This window comes from Tachysurus fulvidraco, chromosome 19 (genome assembly GCF_022655615.1).
Source record: "Tachysurus fulvidraco isolate hzauxx_2018 chromosome 19, HZAU_PFXX_2.0, whole genome shotgun sequence".
Classification (NCBI taxonomy): Eukaryota; Metazoa; Chordata; class Actinopteri; order Siluriformes; family Bagridae; genus Tachysurus; species Tachysurus fulvidraco.
In genome coordinates this window covers 18,717,595-18,735,094 of record NC_062536.1, presented here as the reverse complement: position 1 = coordinate 18,735,094, position 17,500 = coordinate 18,717,595, and the positions used below count along the sequence as shown (strand labels likewise).

General features: G+C 41.7%; 2 protein-coding genes across 2 annotated transcripts in view; one reads left to right on the top strand and one right to left on the bottom strand.

Annotated features, from left to right (window-relative positions):
* Positions 1-2,478, top strand: part of kiss2 (kisspeptin 2) — a 6,043-nt gene extending 3,565 nt beyond the window's left edge. Inside the window, exon 2 of the mRNA XM_047804241.1 lies at positions 2,125-2,478. Within this exon, the coding sequence (XP_047660197.1) occupies positions 2,125-2,384 (260 nt within the window). The 3' untranslated portion in view covers positions 2,385-2,478. The remainder of the gene's footprint in view (positions 1-2,124) is intronic.
* A 386-nt stretch (positions 2,479-2,864) lies between these two features.
* On the bottom strand, positions 2,865-12,256 carry ldhba (lactate dehydrogenase Ba). Its single transcript, XM_027160372.2, has 8 exons — positions 12,095-12,256; positions 6,461-6,592; positions 6,234-6,351; positions 5,408-5,581; positions 4,931-5,104; positions 4,689-4,806; positions 3,715-3,838; positions 2,865-3,347 (listed from the first exon to the last, which is right to left on the bottom strand). The coding sequence occupies exons 2-8, from the start codon at positions 6,587-6,589 to the stop codon at positions 3,180-3,182; spliced, it is 1,005 nt and encodes a 334-aa protein (XP_027016173.1). The 5' UTR covers positions 6,590-6,592; positions 12,095-12,256; the 3' UTR covers positions 2,865-3,179.
* Positions 12,257-17,500: the final 5,244 nt, after the last annotated feature.

Sequence of the window (17,500 nt, the reverse complement as noted above, 5' to 3'; positions counted from 1 at the left end):
TCAATCAATCAATCAATCAATCAATCAATCAATCAATCAATCAATCAATCAATCAATCAATCAATCAATCAACCAATCATACCTATTTCTCACAATAGAAGGAAGAACCGAGACCAAGTATAAAACTGTGCATTAATCTCAACTCTAAATAATAAAACTGAATTTGAACAGATTTCACGATCGGTTTGAAGGAATTAAGTCAAGAAGCTTTTATTGTCATGACAACCATATACAGCTGTTACAGTACACAGTGACATGAGACAAAGTTTCTCCAGGATCAGGGTGTTACATAAAACAAAGACAGGGCTAAGGACATGTAAGTAGTCTTAGCCACATAAAGTGCAAGTGTGCAACCTGGTGCAGACAGTGCAGGACAAGACAAACAAGACAGTGCAGGACAAAAGACAGTGCAGGACAAAAGACAGTGCAGACATAAAGTTACAAGACAATACAAAAAGTACAAAAAATGCTATACACAAAAGACAATAAACAGTAACAGAAACAGCGCCGACCGACTGGCGTATATACTGTGTGTGTGTGTGTGTGTGTGTGTGTGTGTGTGTGTGTGTGTGTGTATACTGTGTGTACATACTGAATGTTCAAACAATATTTAGTGCAGTAACATTAGAATGAACACAGTTTCTTAGCAGCAGGTCCTTGGGATAATATATAGAGTTGTGCAAAAAACAGCAAATGACTGAAATATTGTACAGTGTGTGTGTAATGGCTGAGATATTGTACAGTGTGTGTGTAATGGCTGAGATATTGTACAGTATGTGTGTAATGGCTGAGATATTGTACAGTATGTGTGTAATGGCTGAGATATTGTACAGTATGTGTGTAATGGCTGAGATATTGTACAATATGTGCAAAAACAGCTGAAATGTTGGACAGTATGTGCAAAAACAGCAGAAAAGTGTGCAGAACAGTGTGTTTTGTGAGGGTCTGTGCAGTCCATGCAGATGATGTGTGTGTGTGTGTGTGTGTGTGTGTGTGTGTGTGTGTGTGTGTGTGTGTGTGTGTGTGTGTGTGTGTGTGTGTGTATGTTGTGCTCAGTATAGTACAGTTCAGTTATTGAGAAGTCTGATGGCTTGTGGGAAGAAACTGTTACACAGTCTGGTCGTGAGGGCCCGAATGCTTCGGTACCTTTTTCCTAGTCGGCAGGAGGGTAAAGAGTGTGCGTGAGGGGTGTGTGGGGTCATCCACAATGCTGTCGGGTTTGCGGATGCAGCGTGTGGTGTACAGTAAGTGTCCATTAATAATTAGCGTTAAGTCCGTAATGAAATCAGTAACGACTCTGACCCGGTCACACAATTCCACTGGACTAGAAACTGTTGTAGAAATGACATTATTTACATTGACATTATTTGGATTCAGTGAGGATGAGCTTCACTTTGGAGTCTGATTCCTTCTTCCTCACATCATCTCAGGGAGTTTTTTCCTCACCACCGTCACCTCGGGCTCGATCACCACAGAGATAGACGTTAGAGATAAATAAAATGATTTACAGATAAATAAATATAAATAAGCCGATCGAGTGAATCGAAATATATAACGCAGCAGACACAAAATATCAAAGTAGATATCATGGAAAAATTGAATAAAAATAGTAAAGTAAGATGCTTCAAAAAAAAAAAAAGGATTTGGAAAAGAATCACACATCAGACTGACTTTATTTTTTATTGCAGAATAAAGAATGATTCGATCCTGACTTGGAGACTAGAAATGGATTTAATTAATGAGGAATAAATTCTAGATGAATTATATGGAGGGTTTTTTATTTATTCATCTTTTATTAACAATATTAAAATACATTAAATGTAGAAGGCTGAGAACCTAAAAGTCTAAAACAGAGGATTAATGCAAACCAAGTGTGAATTTAATTTTTCATTTATTTATTTATATATTTATTTATTTGTTTGTGTTGGTGGTGAAAATCCAGTAAATATATTCATTAAAAAATAATTCATTATAAAATGCCATAATAGAAACATTGAGAATTAAACACGAGCAGTATTTTAATTAAGTTTTTTTTTTACGTGTCCCCTAAAATAAAGTGTTTATAAAAGCTGAAGTTTATTTATTTATTTATAAAGCTAATATTTCCCCCTGGACGTTTTGTAGAGATCCCCGGACTTGGAGAAACGGATCAGAGAGACATGGACGAGCGCAGCACCTCAGAAGACGACAGGATTTGCTTCTTGTTAAAAGAGAAGGATTCTGAGAGCCACATTTCCTGCAAGCATCGTTTAACTCGCAGCAAATTTAACTACAACCCGTTCGGGCTGCGCTTCGGGAAGAGAGACGGACGATTAAAGACACACAGAACCGGGAAGATTCTCCCACTTCTGCTGTTTGTGAGAGAACTGGAGGAGGCGTCATGAAATCATAAACACACACACACACCATTCACACACACACACACACCATTCACACACACACACACACCATTCACACGCACCATTTACACAAACATCATTCACACACACACACACACACAGATCATTCACACAAACACACGCAAACATCATTCACACACACACCATTCACACACACAGGCACACACCATTTACACACACAAACATCATTCACACACACAGGCACACATATCCTCACACACACACACACACACACACACACACACACAGACAAGTGCAATTCCTACGAGCTGGATAAACTGGAGTTCTTGTTGTGATGGACATTTTTGGCCTGTTTATTAAACACACAGGTTTGTTCTGTACTCTGTTCATCATGTGTATGTTTTGTTTTCCAACATTAAACTCGTTCCTATTTATTTACTTAGATGCTGAATTTCATTTAAGTCTCTGTGTGTCAAGACGGGGAAAAAATCACAAACACAAAAATTAGGATTTAATGTATAATGTATTTATTTTTTGCCTCGGTTTAAAGATGATTTTATTTATTTATTCTTTTAGGGAAATATATCACTATATTTCAGTCTGGTTCCCAGAAAGACTACAAAACTCTATGGATTTAGTGAAAAACTGACGTTACAGAATGTTATTCACGCCACAGAAGGAAAGAAAGGATTCAGAGCTTGAACAATGAAAGTGAAAAAGACAAAAATAGATTCACTTCCTACATCTATGTGTTAAGTCGGGTTGTTAGAAGTGTGTGTGTGGGTGTGTGTGTGTGTGTTTGGCCGCTACAGGAGGACTTCACAGATCCTTCAGGTCTTTCTGGATGTTCCACAGAGTGTCAGCGCTCTTCCTGAGCTGCCCGACCTCACCGTCACTCAGGGTCATGTTGATCACACTGGTCACACCGCTGGAGTTCAGGACGCAGGGCAGGCTGAGATAAACCTCATCACCGATCCCGTACATACCCTAAACACACACACACACACACACCTCGGTCCTGAAGATGACTAATTTAACTGCGATGTGGTAGAACATACAGAAATACATGGGGTTAGAGCTGGATCCTAATCTCCACATGTTACCTTTGGGTCACATTCAAATCTGATTCCAAGACACCTGATTTGAACACTAGGTGGAGCTGTAGGTCATCAAATATACACACAGATCAGCCAGAACATCTCCACCTCATGCAGTCAAAACAGCTTGGACTTCGGACCGATCGAAAATGACGTCTAAACGGCTGTGTGTGTGTGCGCATGTGTGCGTGTGTGTGCGCGTGTGTGCGTGTGTGTGCGTGTGTGCGTGTGTGTGCGTGTGTGTGCGTGCGTCTCACCTTGACCATGGTGGAGACAGGATGGACTCTGCTCAGGTTCTTCACCAGGCTCTCAGTCAGATCAGCGACGCTCATTCCAATGGCCCAGTTAGTGTAACCCTTCAGCTTAATCACCTCATAGGCACTGTGACCACACACACACACAGACACACACAGACACACACACAGACATTATTCAAACACACACAGACACAAAACAAGAAGAAAATGACTTTCTATAAGAGAAATAAACACAGATGTTCTCTGGTCAGTGAGTCTGACGCCACCTCGGACTTGTCCGGTCCAGAGGAAGGGGTTTGTTTAGCTGCACACGTGGAGGTTGTGTAATTGGGACAGAAATCAGACAAGGGACTCGTCCTGTTTGTGAAGAAGGACATAGTCCATTGTGGGTTAAAGTAAAGGTCGTGTCGTGCCTGATGTTTACAAACGTTTTGATCTTCTTGCATCAGTCACTGTTTTGATTTTGACGTGTAAACAAAGTCACATGACGTCCCACCGATGCTAATCGTACTGCACACAACACATCATGACCCGAAAAGAAAAAACCGAACCCGTCACCGGCGTAAAAATCAGAGCTGATTCAGTGCCGTCAACAACGGATCATTTAAACAACGAATCTGAATCCAACCGAATCAGATTCAGTCACAAACAGTGAATCATTCAAAATCGAAAACGTATCGCTGCATTATTATAATTAGCTGCACTGTGTTAATAGCTACAGTATTGTAACTAGCCGTGTTATTTAACTAGCTGCATTAACACCATTATTAAATTCAATAATTATTTATTATTGAATTAAATAAATTATAAATAAAAGCAGATTTTTCCCTCTCATTTATTTATTTATTTATCTATTTGTTTGTTTGTTTTGTTCCCTCTGCGTTCGAGATACGAGTGTAAAATCAATCTGTTAAGCGGTTTGGCTAGCACGTGTTCATCTTCTCTAGATTTATTTCTTCATTTACATTACATACCTGTCCACCACCATCTTGTGAGCCTCCTTCCAGTTCTCGCTGTCGGCGTCGGTCCCGATGGCCGGGTTGAGCTTCTGCAGGTTCACTCCGGCGACGTTAGCGCCGCTCCATACAGGCACTGAGGAGCACAGGAAGGTCTTAGACTTCATTTCCATCTACAATAGTGAACCTGCACCATCATCATCATCATCATCATCATCTCCTTAACCGCCATCTACCCCGCCTGTATCCCAGAGCCTCACCGCTGGAGTCTCCGTGTTCTCCCAGGACGTAGCCGTTGAAGCTGCTGGCGTGGACGCCCAGCTTCTCGGCCATGATGAAGCGGAACCGAGCCGTGTCCAGGTTGGTGCCGCTGCCGATGACGCGGTGCTTGGGAAGGCCGCTGAGCTTCCACGTCACGTACGTCATGATGTCCACTGTGTGGGGATTAAAATCAACAGCTTTACACAACATTTATAATAATTAAATAATTATTAAGTTCTCATCCTTAGAAAGGCACCAATAGGATTTGAACTGATGTTTTTCCCCCTATATTTTCATCTCCCTCTGTAGACTCATAACTACATTTTCTCGTTCTACAGTGGTGAAGAAATTTTTATGGAATTTGTTCTTATATTTTTGGGCAGTTTGGAGAATTTAGAGCATTATGGATGATTTTTTTTTTTTAACATTTGACTTTTTTTTTTATTGTGCGGTAGAGTTCTGGAATTCGGTCTCACCCGGGTTGGAGACGACGATGAGGATGCAGTTGGGACTGTGTTTGACGATCTGAGGGATGATGTTCTTGAAGATGTTGACGTTCCTCTGCACCAGGTTGAGGCGGCTTTCACCCTCCTGCTGACGGACGCCGGCCGTCACCACGACGATGCGAGAGTTGGCCGTCACAGAGTAGTCTGTCGGTCAATCAACAGGGTTAATAACGTAGCTACGGAGCTCTACAAACGTCTAGACCTCAGGATCGCTACGTCATAAAGATAAAATACAATAAAATAATGTAACAGGATTCAGAATAACCAGGAAAAAAATGTGGAAAGAGAAAAATACACAAAAAGCAAAAATGGAACATTTGCATGTATTTGTTTTATTTTCTTTATCTATAGAATTGAGTCAAATAATAAATCTCTACCTATTTTTAAGAAAAGAAGGAAGTACAGAAAATGTATGCAAGTATAGAAGGAGTAGGTAAAGAAGTAAGAACGTACAGAAGGATGAAAGGAAGGATGGAAAGAAGTAGCTAAGAAACTAAGGAAGGTATAAATGCAACTAATCAATACACGAGAAAGTGAGTCAATCAAATGATTCACATCATGAATCATCATTGTTTTGTGTTTCATGAATCAGTCAGTAAACGATTCAGAGTGTTTAACGTCTGGCGTTTGTAACTGACTTATTTATTTTTAACATATAAAATGCAACAGTTTGATCGCACGTCGAAGCGAATCGCTTGCCCGATCGGACAAACGAATCATTTAGAGAACCATTTAGAACAGGGAATCGTTATCAAGGATAACGATTCGAAGATTTGTTTGGTCAGAGACATCTCACCCTTATCAGCGATGATCTTATGGGTCTTGAGGAAGAGGCTGCCATGCTGCAGGTCCATCATCTCTCCTTTCAGCTTGTCCTCGAGCACGTCGACCAGCGCCAGCTCATCACACAGGTCCTAGTGTGAGAGAGAGAGCGAGAGATGAGAGAGATATGAGAGAGATACAGAGCATGACATTGGAAGTGTGTGTGTGTGTGTGTGTGTGTGTGTGTGAGAGATCTCTTACCTTGAGCAGGATGCTAACAGCACAGGCCATGCCCACTTGCCCCACCCCCACCACAGTCACCTTGTTGGTGGGGGGTTCAGCCGGGCCGCTGCTCAGAGAGGTGATGAGTTTCTCCAGGACTGAAGCCATGATCTACACCAAGAGAGTTACAGCGTTTACTTCACAACATTCACACATTTCTTTATCGTCCTCATGATGTTTAGAGTGCTTTAATTAAACCCTGCAGTGTGTCTCACGTGGGCGTGTACCAGCTGACACCGATGTTGAGTCGAGTTTTTTGTTCAGATGGTCAAACATTAGACGCTTCTAAGATCACATAAATTATTAGTCGCTTGATTCGTACTTATATGTCAGAATTGTTTCGTTATTCTGAATAAATACACTATGATCCACAAATAAATATAAAGAGTTTCACAAATATTTTTACAAATTTCACAAAAAGAAATGAAATTCACAAATAAATAAAATGGGATTTGCAAATAAAAAAAATATTTATAAATTGTATTTATTTGCGAATCGCTTCCTGCTCATTAGTGAATCGCGTTCTGTGCATTTGTGGATTTGAAACATTTCTAACGTCAAGACTTGCACAAGAATCCACAAATAGGTGACTCCGCCCACCGTCTACTCCAGCCAATCGGACAACGGTCTCGTGGCGCTGACCAATCGCCTACCTCAAACCAATCACGCTCAGATTTACTCGCACTATCACAGTGTAATATGTACTGCAAAATACGATTAAAAAAAAAAACAAATAAAAAATATTTGTCGCAGATTCGAGCCCAATCTGGTAACCCTGTATGGATTGTAGCCAGCACTAAGGGTTAGTTCAATTCTGCTTAATTTGGAAACGATTTCAGCATCATCAATGGGTCCAGGGGTAGCGTGAAGAGCGAGTAAATCAGAACGTGATTGGCTGGAGTAGACGGTGGGCGGAGTCACCTATTTGTGGATTCTTGTGCAAGTCTTGACGTTAGAAATGTTTCAAATCCACAAATGCACAGAACGCGATTCACAAATGAGCAGGAAGCGATTCGCAAATAAATACAATTTATAAATATTTTTTTTATTTGCAAATCCCATTTTATTTATTTGTGAATTTCATTTCTTTTTGTGAAATTTGTAAAAAAATATTTGTGAAACTCTTTATATTTATTTGTGGATCATAGTGTATTTATTCAGAATAACGAAACAATTCTGACCCCATATACTTATTCTCAGAGAAGATTAGCAAAGCGAGCTGACGAGCCATTTTACCTGGAAACGCAGGTAGGAAGTAAAGTCGTGAACTGATGAAACACTGCGACATCGGAGTGAATGAATGAATCATTTGTGAATCGAATGAATGATTCGTTCCGATCTGATGCTTTTGTAACAACTAACAGATAAAAAAATATGACATAGCAGAAGATTTATTGCCGCTATCTATATTGCCGAGTTACGTGAGGAATAAAACGAGACGAGGTGGTGTTTATTTTCCAATAACAGCAGGACACCGAATGTGATACTTGATGTCATGCAGTAAAGCACTGATCGAATTGATTCTGAATCGTTTTCAATTGTGTTCAAGTTCAGAGTTAAAAGGTCGACTTCAGCGTGTGTGTGTGTGCACACGTGAAATGTGAGAGCGCCGATGTGCCGCAAATCCCCCTTGTTCTTTTCTAGCCAGGGCACTTGTTAATCCTGAACTGAAACGGTGCCAAAAGGATAAAAACTAGAACAGGCCACCGAAATGAATGTGTGTGTGTGTGTGTGTGTGTGTGTGTGTGTGTGTGTGTGTGTGTGTGTGAGAAAACAGTATTGCGTAAAGAGCTACATATAACAGCATTAATATATCTCTCCTGATAAAACCTGCTCTGGCATATCCGGGCATGAAGTAAGGCTGAGTGCAAAAGTTTGTGCACCCCTAGGACAAATCAAAGGCGTTTACACAAAGAACGTGTCAAATATTTTACATCTAAAATACTACACAAGTGTTGTAACGTAACGCAGTACAGATACTTCGTTACTGTACTTAAGTGGAAATGTCACGTATCTGTACTTTACTTCGCTATTTAAATTTATGTCAACTTTCACTTTTACTCCACTACATTACCTACTGTAGATAAAATGTAAACTTTTACTCCGTTATATTTCCACTAAGCATCTTCGTTACTCGTTACTACAAAATAAAACCAGGAGAAATGTGTGCGACTGCAATAAGGGAGGTTTGGCGAATCACTGCTCCTAGATTGTATTACGCTCCGTGCGCTCTACGGAGAAGCACAGGTACGCGGAGCGTGCACGCGCAGTCAGAGCTGGAGGCGTTTATCTACAGTATAACCGCGGCAACCAAAAGCAACCAAAAGCAGTGAAATTTCACTATTCTTATTACCAGAGATGATAGCACAAACAAAATATTAATGCAATATCAATACTAAATAAAAATAACATTTATTGATTTGGTCTTTGTCTTGTGATTATTTGTTTATTAGTGACTGCATTCACTGGACACACTGTTTGTAGAGAATGCACACATACATGAACTGATCTGATTCAAGACTGACATCATTACATCATGCATAAAATTTTGGTGTCCACTTTTGCCATTTAATAACACCATAACTTTTGGCTTACTATGTAGTCATATAATATATAATATAAAACTCTTCTTGTTTTAAATTCTCACTGAGGGCTAAAACCCCTAAAAATGAAACCCTAGAACCGCCCCTGCTCTTATACCTACCGGAAATCACTGAAATTTTACTTTTACTTCAAATACTTAAGTACATTAAATATCAGAAAATGACTTTTGATACTTAAGTACAGTAAATAGATACTTTAAGACTTTAACTTGAGTAATATTGTAAAAGGTGACTTTCACTTCTACCAAAGTCTTTTTCTAGGACGATACTTGTACTTTTACTCAAGTATTGCTTTCTAGTACTTTATACAACACTGTTACACAATCAACAACAACAACAACAGTCTGAAAACATCCTGAAAATAAGGTTCCATGTGTGGCTCAGACATACAGACAGAAAAAGGTGAATGCAGGAGTGAACAAAACACAGAGCTTGGGCTCAATAAATGATTAAATAACTCTACAAATAAAACAAACAAATAAAAATTCTGCAACATCCAGTGTTTATTTTCTCTTTTCGGTTTGTCCAGAACACACAGTGTTTGTGCTTTGGCTCTGGTTTAGTAGCTAACGTACAAAACACTGCACCCCCAAAACACACAGTGTTTGTGCTTTGGCTCTGGTTTAGTAGCTAACGTACAAAACACTGCACCCCCAGAACACACAGTGTTTGTGCTTTGGCTCTGGTTTAGTAGCTAACGTACAAAACACTGCACCCCCAAAACACACAGTGTTTGTGCTTTGGCTCTGGTTTAGTAGCTAACGTACAAAACACTGCACCCCCAAAACACACAGTGTTTGATTCACTTCCTGCAGCGAGTCAATTCAGAAACAAACATCACTTTCACTCGTTGAAGAGAGACTCACACACACAAACGCATGATCTCTCTCACACACATGATCATACACTCCCTATCTCTCTCACACACACACCCGATCTCTCTCTCTCTCTCACACACACACACACACACACACTCTTGGTCTCTCTCACACACACACACACACACACACACACACACACCCGATCTCTCTCTCTCTCTCTCACACACACACACACTCCCGATCTCTCTCTCTCTCTCTCTCTCACACACACACACACACACACACACACACACACTCCTGATCTCTCTCTCACACACACACTCCCGATCTCTCTCTCTCTCTCACACATACACACACACTCTCTCTCTCACACACACACTCCTGATCTCTCTCACACACAGACGCTCACAATCTCTCTCTCTCTCTCTCTCTCTCTCTCACATACACACACTCTCTCTCTCACACACACTCCTGATCTCTCTCTCACACACACTCCTGATCTCTCTCTCTCTCTCACACACACACACACACACACACACACACACACACACACACACACACACACACACAATCTCTCTCTCTCTCACACACACACCCACACACACAGATGCTCACAAACTCCCGATCTCTCTCTTACACACACACACAATCTCTCTCTCACACACACACACGCTCACACACTCTAGCTCTCTCGGTCACACAAACCAGGGCTCTGTTCTAAACACATCCTTAATGTGTCAGGTTACATTTATTTCTTTTCCTTTTCCCCCTCAAAACTTTTTCGCTTTACAAATAACATCACTACAAGCAAACTCTGCTCCATTGTACACCATCAGAGCATCTTCTCATTGTTCCATTACAGGACACACCCACAGACGCTAATAACCCGGCTCGTCCTTTTGTACCTTTAATATCCATCTTTCACCTGGGAAAGTGGATCAGTGTCTTTTTAAACGCTCATAATTACTTTTTAGGATAAAGCTGAAAGAATCTTTCTGGGTAAAAGGGAAATGTAAACTAGGCTCCAAATCTCTTCCTGAACCTCTACAGAGTAATATAAGTTCTCAGGAAAATCTCAGAATTAGCATCACATTAGCATCTCAGATTCTTTCACCGTTATCTCATTCTGTGTGACGGCTGTGCCTTTAGCATTTTATCAGGTTGTTAACATTAGCAACAGATTGTTAGCTCATCAGACCTGACGGCGATTTGTTAGCACTTTAAAAGCCATTTACTAGTTTATTATCGCATCAGCAGTTTGTTATCTTTTGGAAGAACGATCGGTTTGTTAGCCGATTTTTTGTTGAAGTCGCCTTTCTTAAGTTTGTTAGCACTTTAGTAGCATTTTCTTAGCTCATTACTAGCATGAGCAGGTCTTAAGTTTGCTAGCATCAGTGTTTTGTTTTTTTTGTTTTGTTTTGTTTTTTTTTGGGGGGGGGGGGTTGTAAGTTTTAGACACGTGTTAAACCGTGATGTTTATATCGATCACACCGTGAACAGATATCACACCGTCACACCCCTGTGGTGGAGACACGACGCGTCACTCAGTGTCCCGGATGTAACGGTGTTAAATAACGGAAAGATTTTAAACACAGAGACAAAGTGATGAAACTGTGAAACAAAACGCTTTTGTACGGAATTCAGCTCCAGTTTCACGTCTCTGGGGCAGGAGGCGACCTTCTAACACCCTTCACTGGATCTGCTCATGTTTCCAAAACAATACACGCGCAGTTTTTACAGCACAAGGTCAAGTTCATATCAGTTCGTTTAACGCCGATGCGCACACACACACACACACACACACACACACACACACACACACACACACACACACACACACACTTACGCGTGCGTAAAGTTCGGTGTAAATATGAACTTATATAGAATAATTAATAGAACATGGTCGTGTTGCGCAACTGCTATAGAACTGCACACAGAATTCCTTAATTCTCAAACTACACAATACAACACACACACACAAAAACACACAAGCAAGCACACACACACAAAACAAACCAAGGCACGCACAGAAAACAGAGGAAAAATATAGTCGCAGAAGAGTCCTATTAAACCTGGAAACAATCACACACACATTTCTTTTCTTTTTTTTTTTTTGCATCTGGTCTAAGTGCACGCGCTTTGTGTATTAAATGACCCCTAAACGAGAGAATGTGGTGTGCGGTACGTACATCAGGTGTGAGGGTGTGAAATGTCTCTGCGTCCTCGGCGGTGCGTGAAGCGGTTTGCTGAGCGGATCTGAGATGTTCTGATGGCAGAAGAAGGAGGATGTAATGTGTGGGTTGAAGGGCGCGTGCACGCGCGTTCAGTGACGTCAGCTTCCGCGATAAAGAGGTTGAAATGGAGGAGGCGCGCGCGCTGCGCAAATTGCGCAAGGACGTAAAAAGTGCGTTCGGTGCGCAGCTAGAGACGGAGTAAAGGAGGTGTGGAATGTGAGGATGCGGAGATTCGGGGACTCAAAGCTGTGACTCCACCAACCTTGACTTTTTTTTCCTCCGGAACCGAACTGGGGCATAAAATACTTCCGATTTCCAGAAGCTTTGTTGCGCGAAAACAAAACTAAAGTAAACACAAACTGTGGTGATGTTTTAAACCCGTTCTCAGATTTCTCTTCTCACACAATACACTAACAATTAGAACAGATGCAGTCTTGAATTGTAATAATCATACAGTAATAAACATATACACTACACATGACCAAGAGTAAATGCACACCGGATCTCATGTGAGGTTCTCCAAACTGTTCACACACAAAATGCTTGGCATTAACATTACCATTTCTTGGCCTTTATTAAGACGGCAAACATGTTCCAGCATGACAATTCCTCTGTGCACTTTCGTGCCCTGAATTCTGACTCAACCCCACTGAACAGTTTTGGGATGAACTAGAGCACTGCTTGAACTAGAACATTTATCAGATTGTATATTTATAAATTATAATCACACCTCCAGTGTCGCCCATATGAGGATGAGGTTCCCCTTTGAGTCTGGTTCCTCTCAAGGTTTCTTCCTTTACTATAAGGGAGTTTTTCCTCCCCAAAGTCACCTGAGTCACCTCAGACTTGCTCATTGGGGATAAATACAAACACATTTAAATCTATCGAATATTAATCTTGAATTTTGTATTCTATTAATCTTTATATTATTCTTTATAATAACCTTCTGGGGGGCAAGTTCGCCTCACACCTCCAGGGTCGGGGGTTCGATTCCCGTCTCCGCCTTGTGTGTGCAGAGTTTGCATATTCTCCCCGTGCCTCGGGGGTTTCCTCCGGGTACTCCGGTTTCCTCCCCCGGTCCAAAGACATGCATGGTAGGTTGATTGGTATCTCTGGAAAATTGTCTGTAGTGTGTGAGTGTGTGAGTGAATGAGAGAGTGTGTGTGTGTGTGTGCCCTGTGATGGGTTGGCACTCCGTCCAGGGTGTATCCTGCCTTGATGCCCGATGACGCCTGAGATAGGCACAGGCTCCCCGTGACCCGAGGTAGTTCGGATAAGCGGTAGAGAATGAGTGAGTGAGTTATGTTCTGTAAAGCTGCTTTAAAAAGCGCTATACAAATAAACTTGAATTGAATTGGATTGAATTGAACTGATTGCCCCCCAGCCCTTCTCACCATCCTGGTATCAGTGCCTGATCTCACTAATGCTCACAATCCACACAGCTTTGCTCCAAAATCTAGTGGAAAATCTTTACAGAAGACTGGAGCTTTTTATAAACAGCAAAAAAGGTTCATTCGTTCATCTTTAGTAACTGCAGTCACTCAGAGTGACAGCAGTAAAAATCAGGCTAATCGTTTGTTAATATTTTGCTAATAAACTGAACCATGTCTTGTCAGAATCAGACTCAGAATCAGAAAGATCTTTATTGCCAAGTATGTGTTTGCCTCACACCTCCAGGGTTGGGGGTTCGATTCCCACCTCCGCCTTGTGTGTGTGGAGTTTGCATGTTCTCCCCGTGCCTCGGGGGTTTCCTCCGGGTACTCCGGTTTTCTCCCCCTGTCCAAAGACATGCATGGTAGGTCGATTGGCATCTCTGGAAAAATTGTCCGTAGTGTGTGTTTGTGTGAGTGAATGAGAGTGTGTGTGCCCTGTGATGGGTTGGGACTCCATCCAGGGTGTATCCTGCCTCGATGCCTGATGACGCCTGAGATAGGCACAGGCTCCCCGTGACCCGAGAAGTTCGGATAAGCGGTAGAAAATGAGTGAGTGAGTGAGTGAGTGTTTTAAGTAAATAACTTAAGAATAGTGTTGTGTGTTTCGTGTATGTCAAGTGCTCATCAGATGGATTGCCTGAGGAAAGAAACTGGTCCTGTATCTGTGTGTCTTTTCCACAATAAGGTGAATGTGGTGTAGCTTTAAAACTTTACCTCTTCATCATTAATCATTTTAAATGTACAGTACACTACATCCATGCTTCCAGTGAAAAGATATATTGTAAAGTTCTAGAAGATGTACCCTTAAGGTTTACCCCCTAGTGGTGATGAATGGTACTGTTTAGTACGTTTTTTCCTTTAGGGCAGCATCAGATGATAAACTGTCAACAAAAGGCTCGAAAAGTAATTACTGATTATTTACTGATCAAACTTTGTCTTGGCTCAGTTCACGTCTATCTGAGCGTTAATATTGACTCTTTAACTCACCCCCTTGAATTTTTATCACATTTTGTACTGGTGGAAAAGAAATAAATGGAAAGTTTTTCCTCCATTCAATGTATAGCATTTGAAGGGTCCAAAAATAATACTTTATTGTGACAAAAATGTTAATACCAAAAAGTCTGTTGGTATTGTATTGCGGTGTTGTATTGTTAGTATCCGTAAGTATTCATGCCCTTGGTCAATCCTCAGTAAAAAAGACATTTAGTTGCGATTGTAATTTCTTTTCTTCCTGGATGGTTCTAAAATTTCTGGCCAATTCTTCTTGAAAAAATGTACATTTATGGCATTTACACCATGTTAATTTTTCATCATACACTTGCTAGGGTAGGAGGGCACGGTGGCTTAGTGGTTAGTACGTTCACCTCACAACTCCAGGGTTGGGGTTCGATTCCCTCCTCCGCCTTGTGTGTGTGGAGTTGGCATGTTCTCCCCGTGCCTCGGGGGTTTCCTCCGGGTACTCCGGTTTCCTCCCCCGGTCCAAAGACATGCATGGTAGGTTGATTGGCATCTCTGGAAAATTGTCCGTTGTGTGTGTGTGAATGAGAGAGTGTGTGTGTGTGCCCTGTGATGGGTTGGCACTCCGTCCAGGGTGTATCCTGCCTCGATGCCCGATGACGCCTGAGACGCACAGGCTCCCCGTGACCCGAGAAGTTCGGATAAGCGGTAGAAAATAAGTGAGTGAATGAATGAATGAAGTTGCTAGGGTCTTGCTTAGGTGCCCAACAGTGGCAGTTTGGTGGACCTGGGATTTGAACTCAAAACCTTCCACTTGGTAAACCAATGCCTGAACCACTAAGCTACCACATCCTCAAAAGATTACTCATGTCTTGCCATAGATTCCCAATCAGCTTGAGAACTGGGCTGTTCTACCATCCCTAAAGTTCTGACGTAGCCTTACACAAACCTAGATACAGATTTAGAATTTAAACCCTTAATAATATGTGCTCGTGTCTTGTCAATGTCGTTACACTGTGGAGCTTCTGTACTAAGACAAATTCCTCGTATGTGAAAACATACCTGGCAATAAAGATCTTTCTGATTCAGATTCTGATAAAAACTCCCTGAGATGAGACGAGGAAGAAACCTTCACAGGAACCAGACTGAAACGGGAACCTATCCTCATCTGGGTGACACCAGAGAGTGTGACTATGAGTCATTAGTCTTCATTGTAGCTTCACAGTACTTTATAGACTACAACATTATACTCTATATTTGGCTTCACCCATCTTGCCCTCAGTTCCTCTAACACAATGCTACCAGCACCATGCTTCACCAAGGAGACAGTGTTCACAGAGTGATTATAAGGCAGTCCTGGCCTAATGGTTAGAGAGTCTGATTCGTAACCCAAGGTTGTGGGTTCGAGTCTCGGGCCGGTCATGACTGAAGTGCCCTTGAGCAAGGCACCAAACACCTCCCCAACTGCTCCCCGGGCACTGCAGCATAAATGGCTGCCCACTGCTCTGGGTGTCTGTTCACGGTGTGTGTGTGTGTGTGTGTGTGTGTGTGTGTGTGTGTGTGCACTTTGGATGGGTTAAATGCAGAGAACCAATTCTGAGTATGGGTCACATACAGTCACATCTCGTCACTTGTAAGGGTTGGGTTTCCATCAAATGGAGCACTTTGTGATAAGTTACACTTTGGTCTCGTCTCCAACATGTGATCTTTGGAGAGTCCATGCTGTGATTTTGATGTTGTCATGGTGATACACTGATGTTATGTAGCTATAGCACATAAAATCCCCAATGTGGCCTTTACGCTATATTTTCCAGTTTCAACAAAAAAGTGGGATCTGAGAAGGGATGAAGGAATTCCAGCTTAGAGAGAAGTTAAAAAGCTTATAGAGGAGTCAGATCTTCAGTTTGGTCTGATTTACATTTGATCATTTGGTTCATTTCTAAGTTTACAGTTTTAACACACAACATGATAGAAATATAGGAGACTAGCTCCAGGGCCAGAGACATCCCCTCTAGATGCCTGCCTGAACACGCTGACAGACGGCTGAAGCACAGTATTAAGAGTAAAGCAATGCCACTAAACCCCTCGCCCCACGGATTATATCAAACATCATCGATATGAAAGACAAAACTCTTCATGTAGTCTGTAGGTGAATCTCAGACCAACAAAAATCATCTCATCTCCAAAACTGGGTCAAACCACCAAAATGAAACAAGTTTTTAAGCTCTTTGAAGTTGGAATGACTTTCACATAAAACATTATAGTGGACGTTCTTTAATACGTCGGCGGCATATTGCTTTGTAAAAGAGATAACAGATCTAGAAGCCTTTTAATAATGCCCCGATCTCTCTGCTCATTCTGCTCTCAGAGCTGGAGAAACATGCCACGTCGCTCATGTGCGCCTCCCAGACGCGAGCGGGAGGAGCCACGACTCCACCTCCTCCGTCGTCCAATCAGATTCGAGAGCAGGAATCCTGGAGTGGTTATCTGAGAAGGGATGAAGGAATTCCAGCTTAGAGAGAAGTTAAAAAGCTTATAGAGGAGTCAGATCTTCAGTTTGGTCTGATTTACATTTGATCATTTGGTTCATTTCTAAGTTTACAGTTTTAACACACAACATGATAGAAATATAGGAGACTAGCTCCAGGGCCAGAGACATCCCCTCTAGATGTTCAGTCTTTTACAGATTCAGAACATTTCTCTCTGGTCTGATGAGGAAACTGATCCTTCACCAGTGTGAGTCATGTGATCAGAGTGAAAACTCAAGAAGAAGAAAGTGTGAAAAGATGAACACTTCATGCACCGAACATCTTTAACGTTCTACCAGGCTACCAGGCGCTGATGCAGGATGAGTAAACATTTCCCAGATGGCCGAGGACACTCCTGGTGGACGAGACGTCTACTTCATTCACCATCGCCTGGGAAACTGTTTCAGCTTCCGGTTATTGTTTTCGTTGGGACGAAACGACTT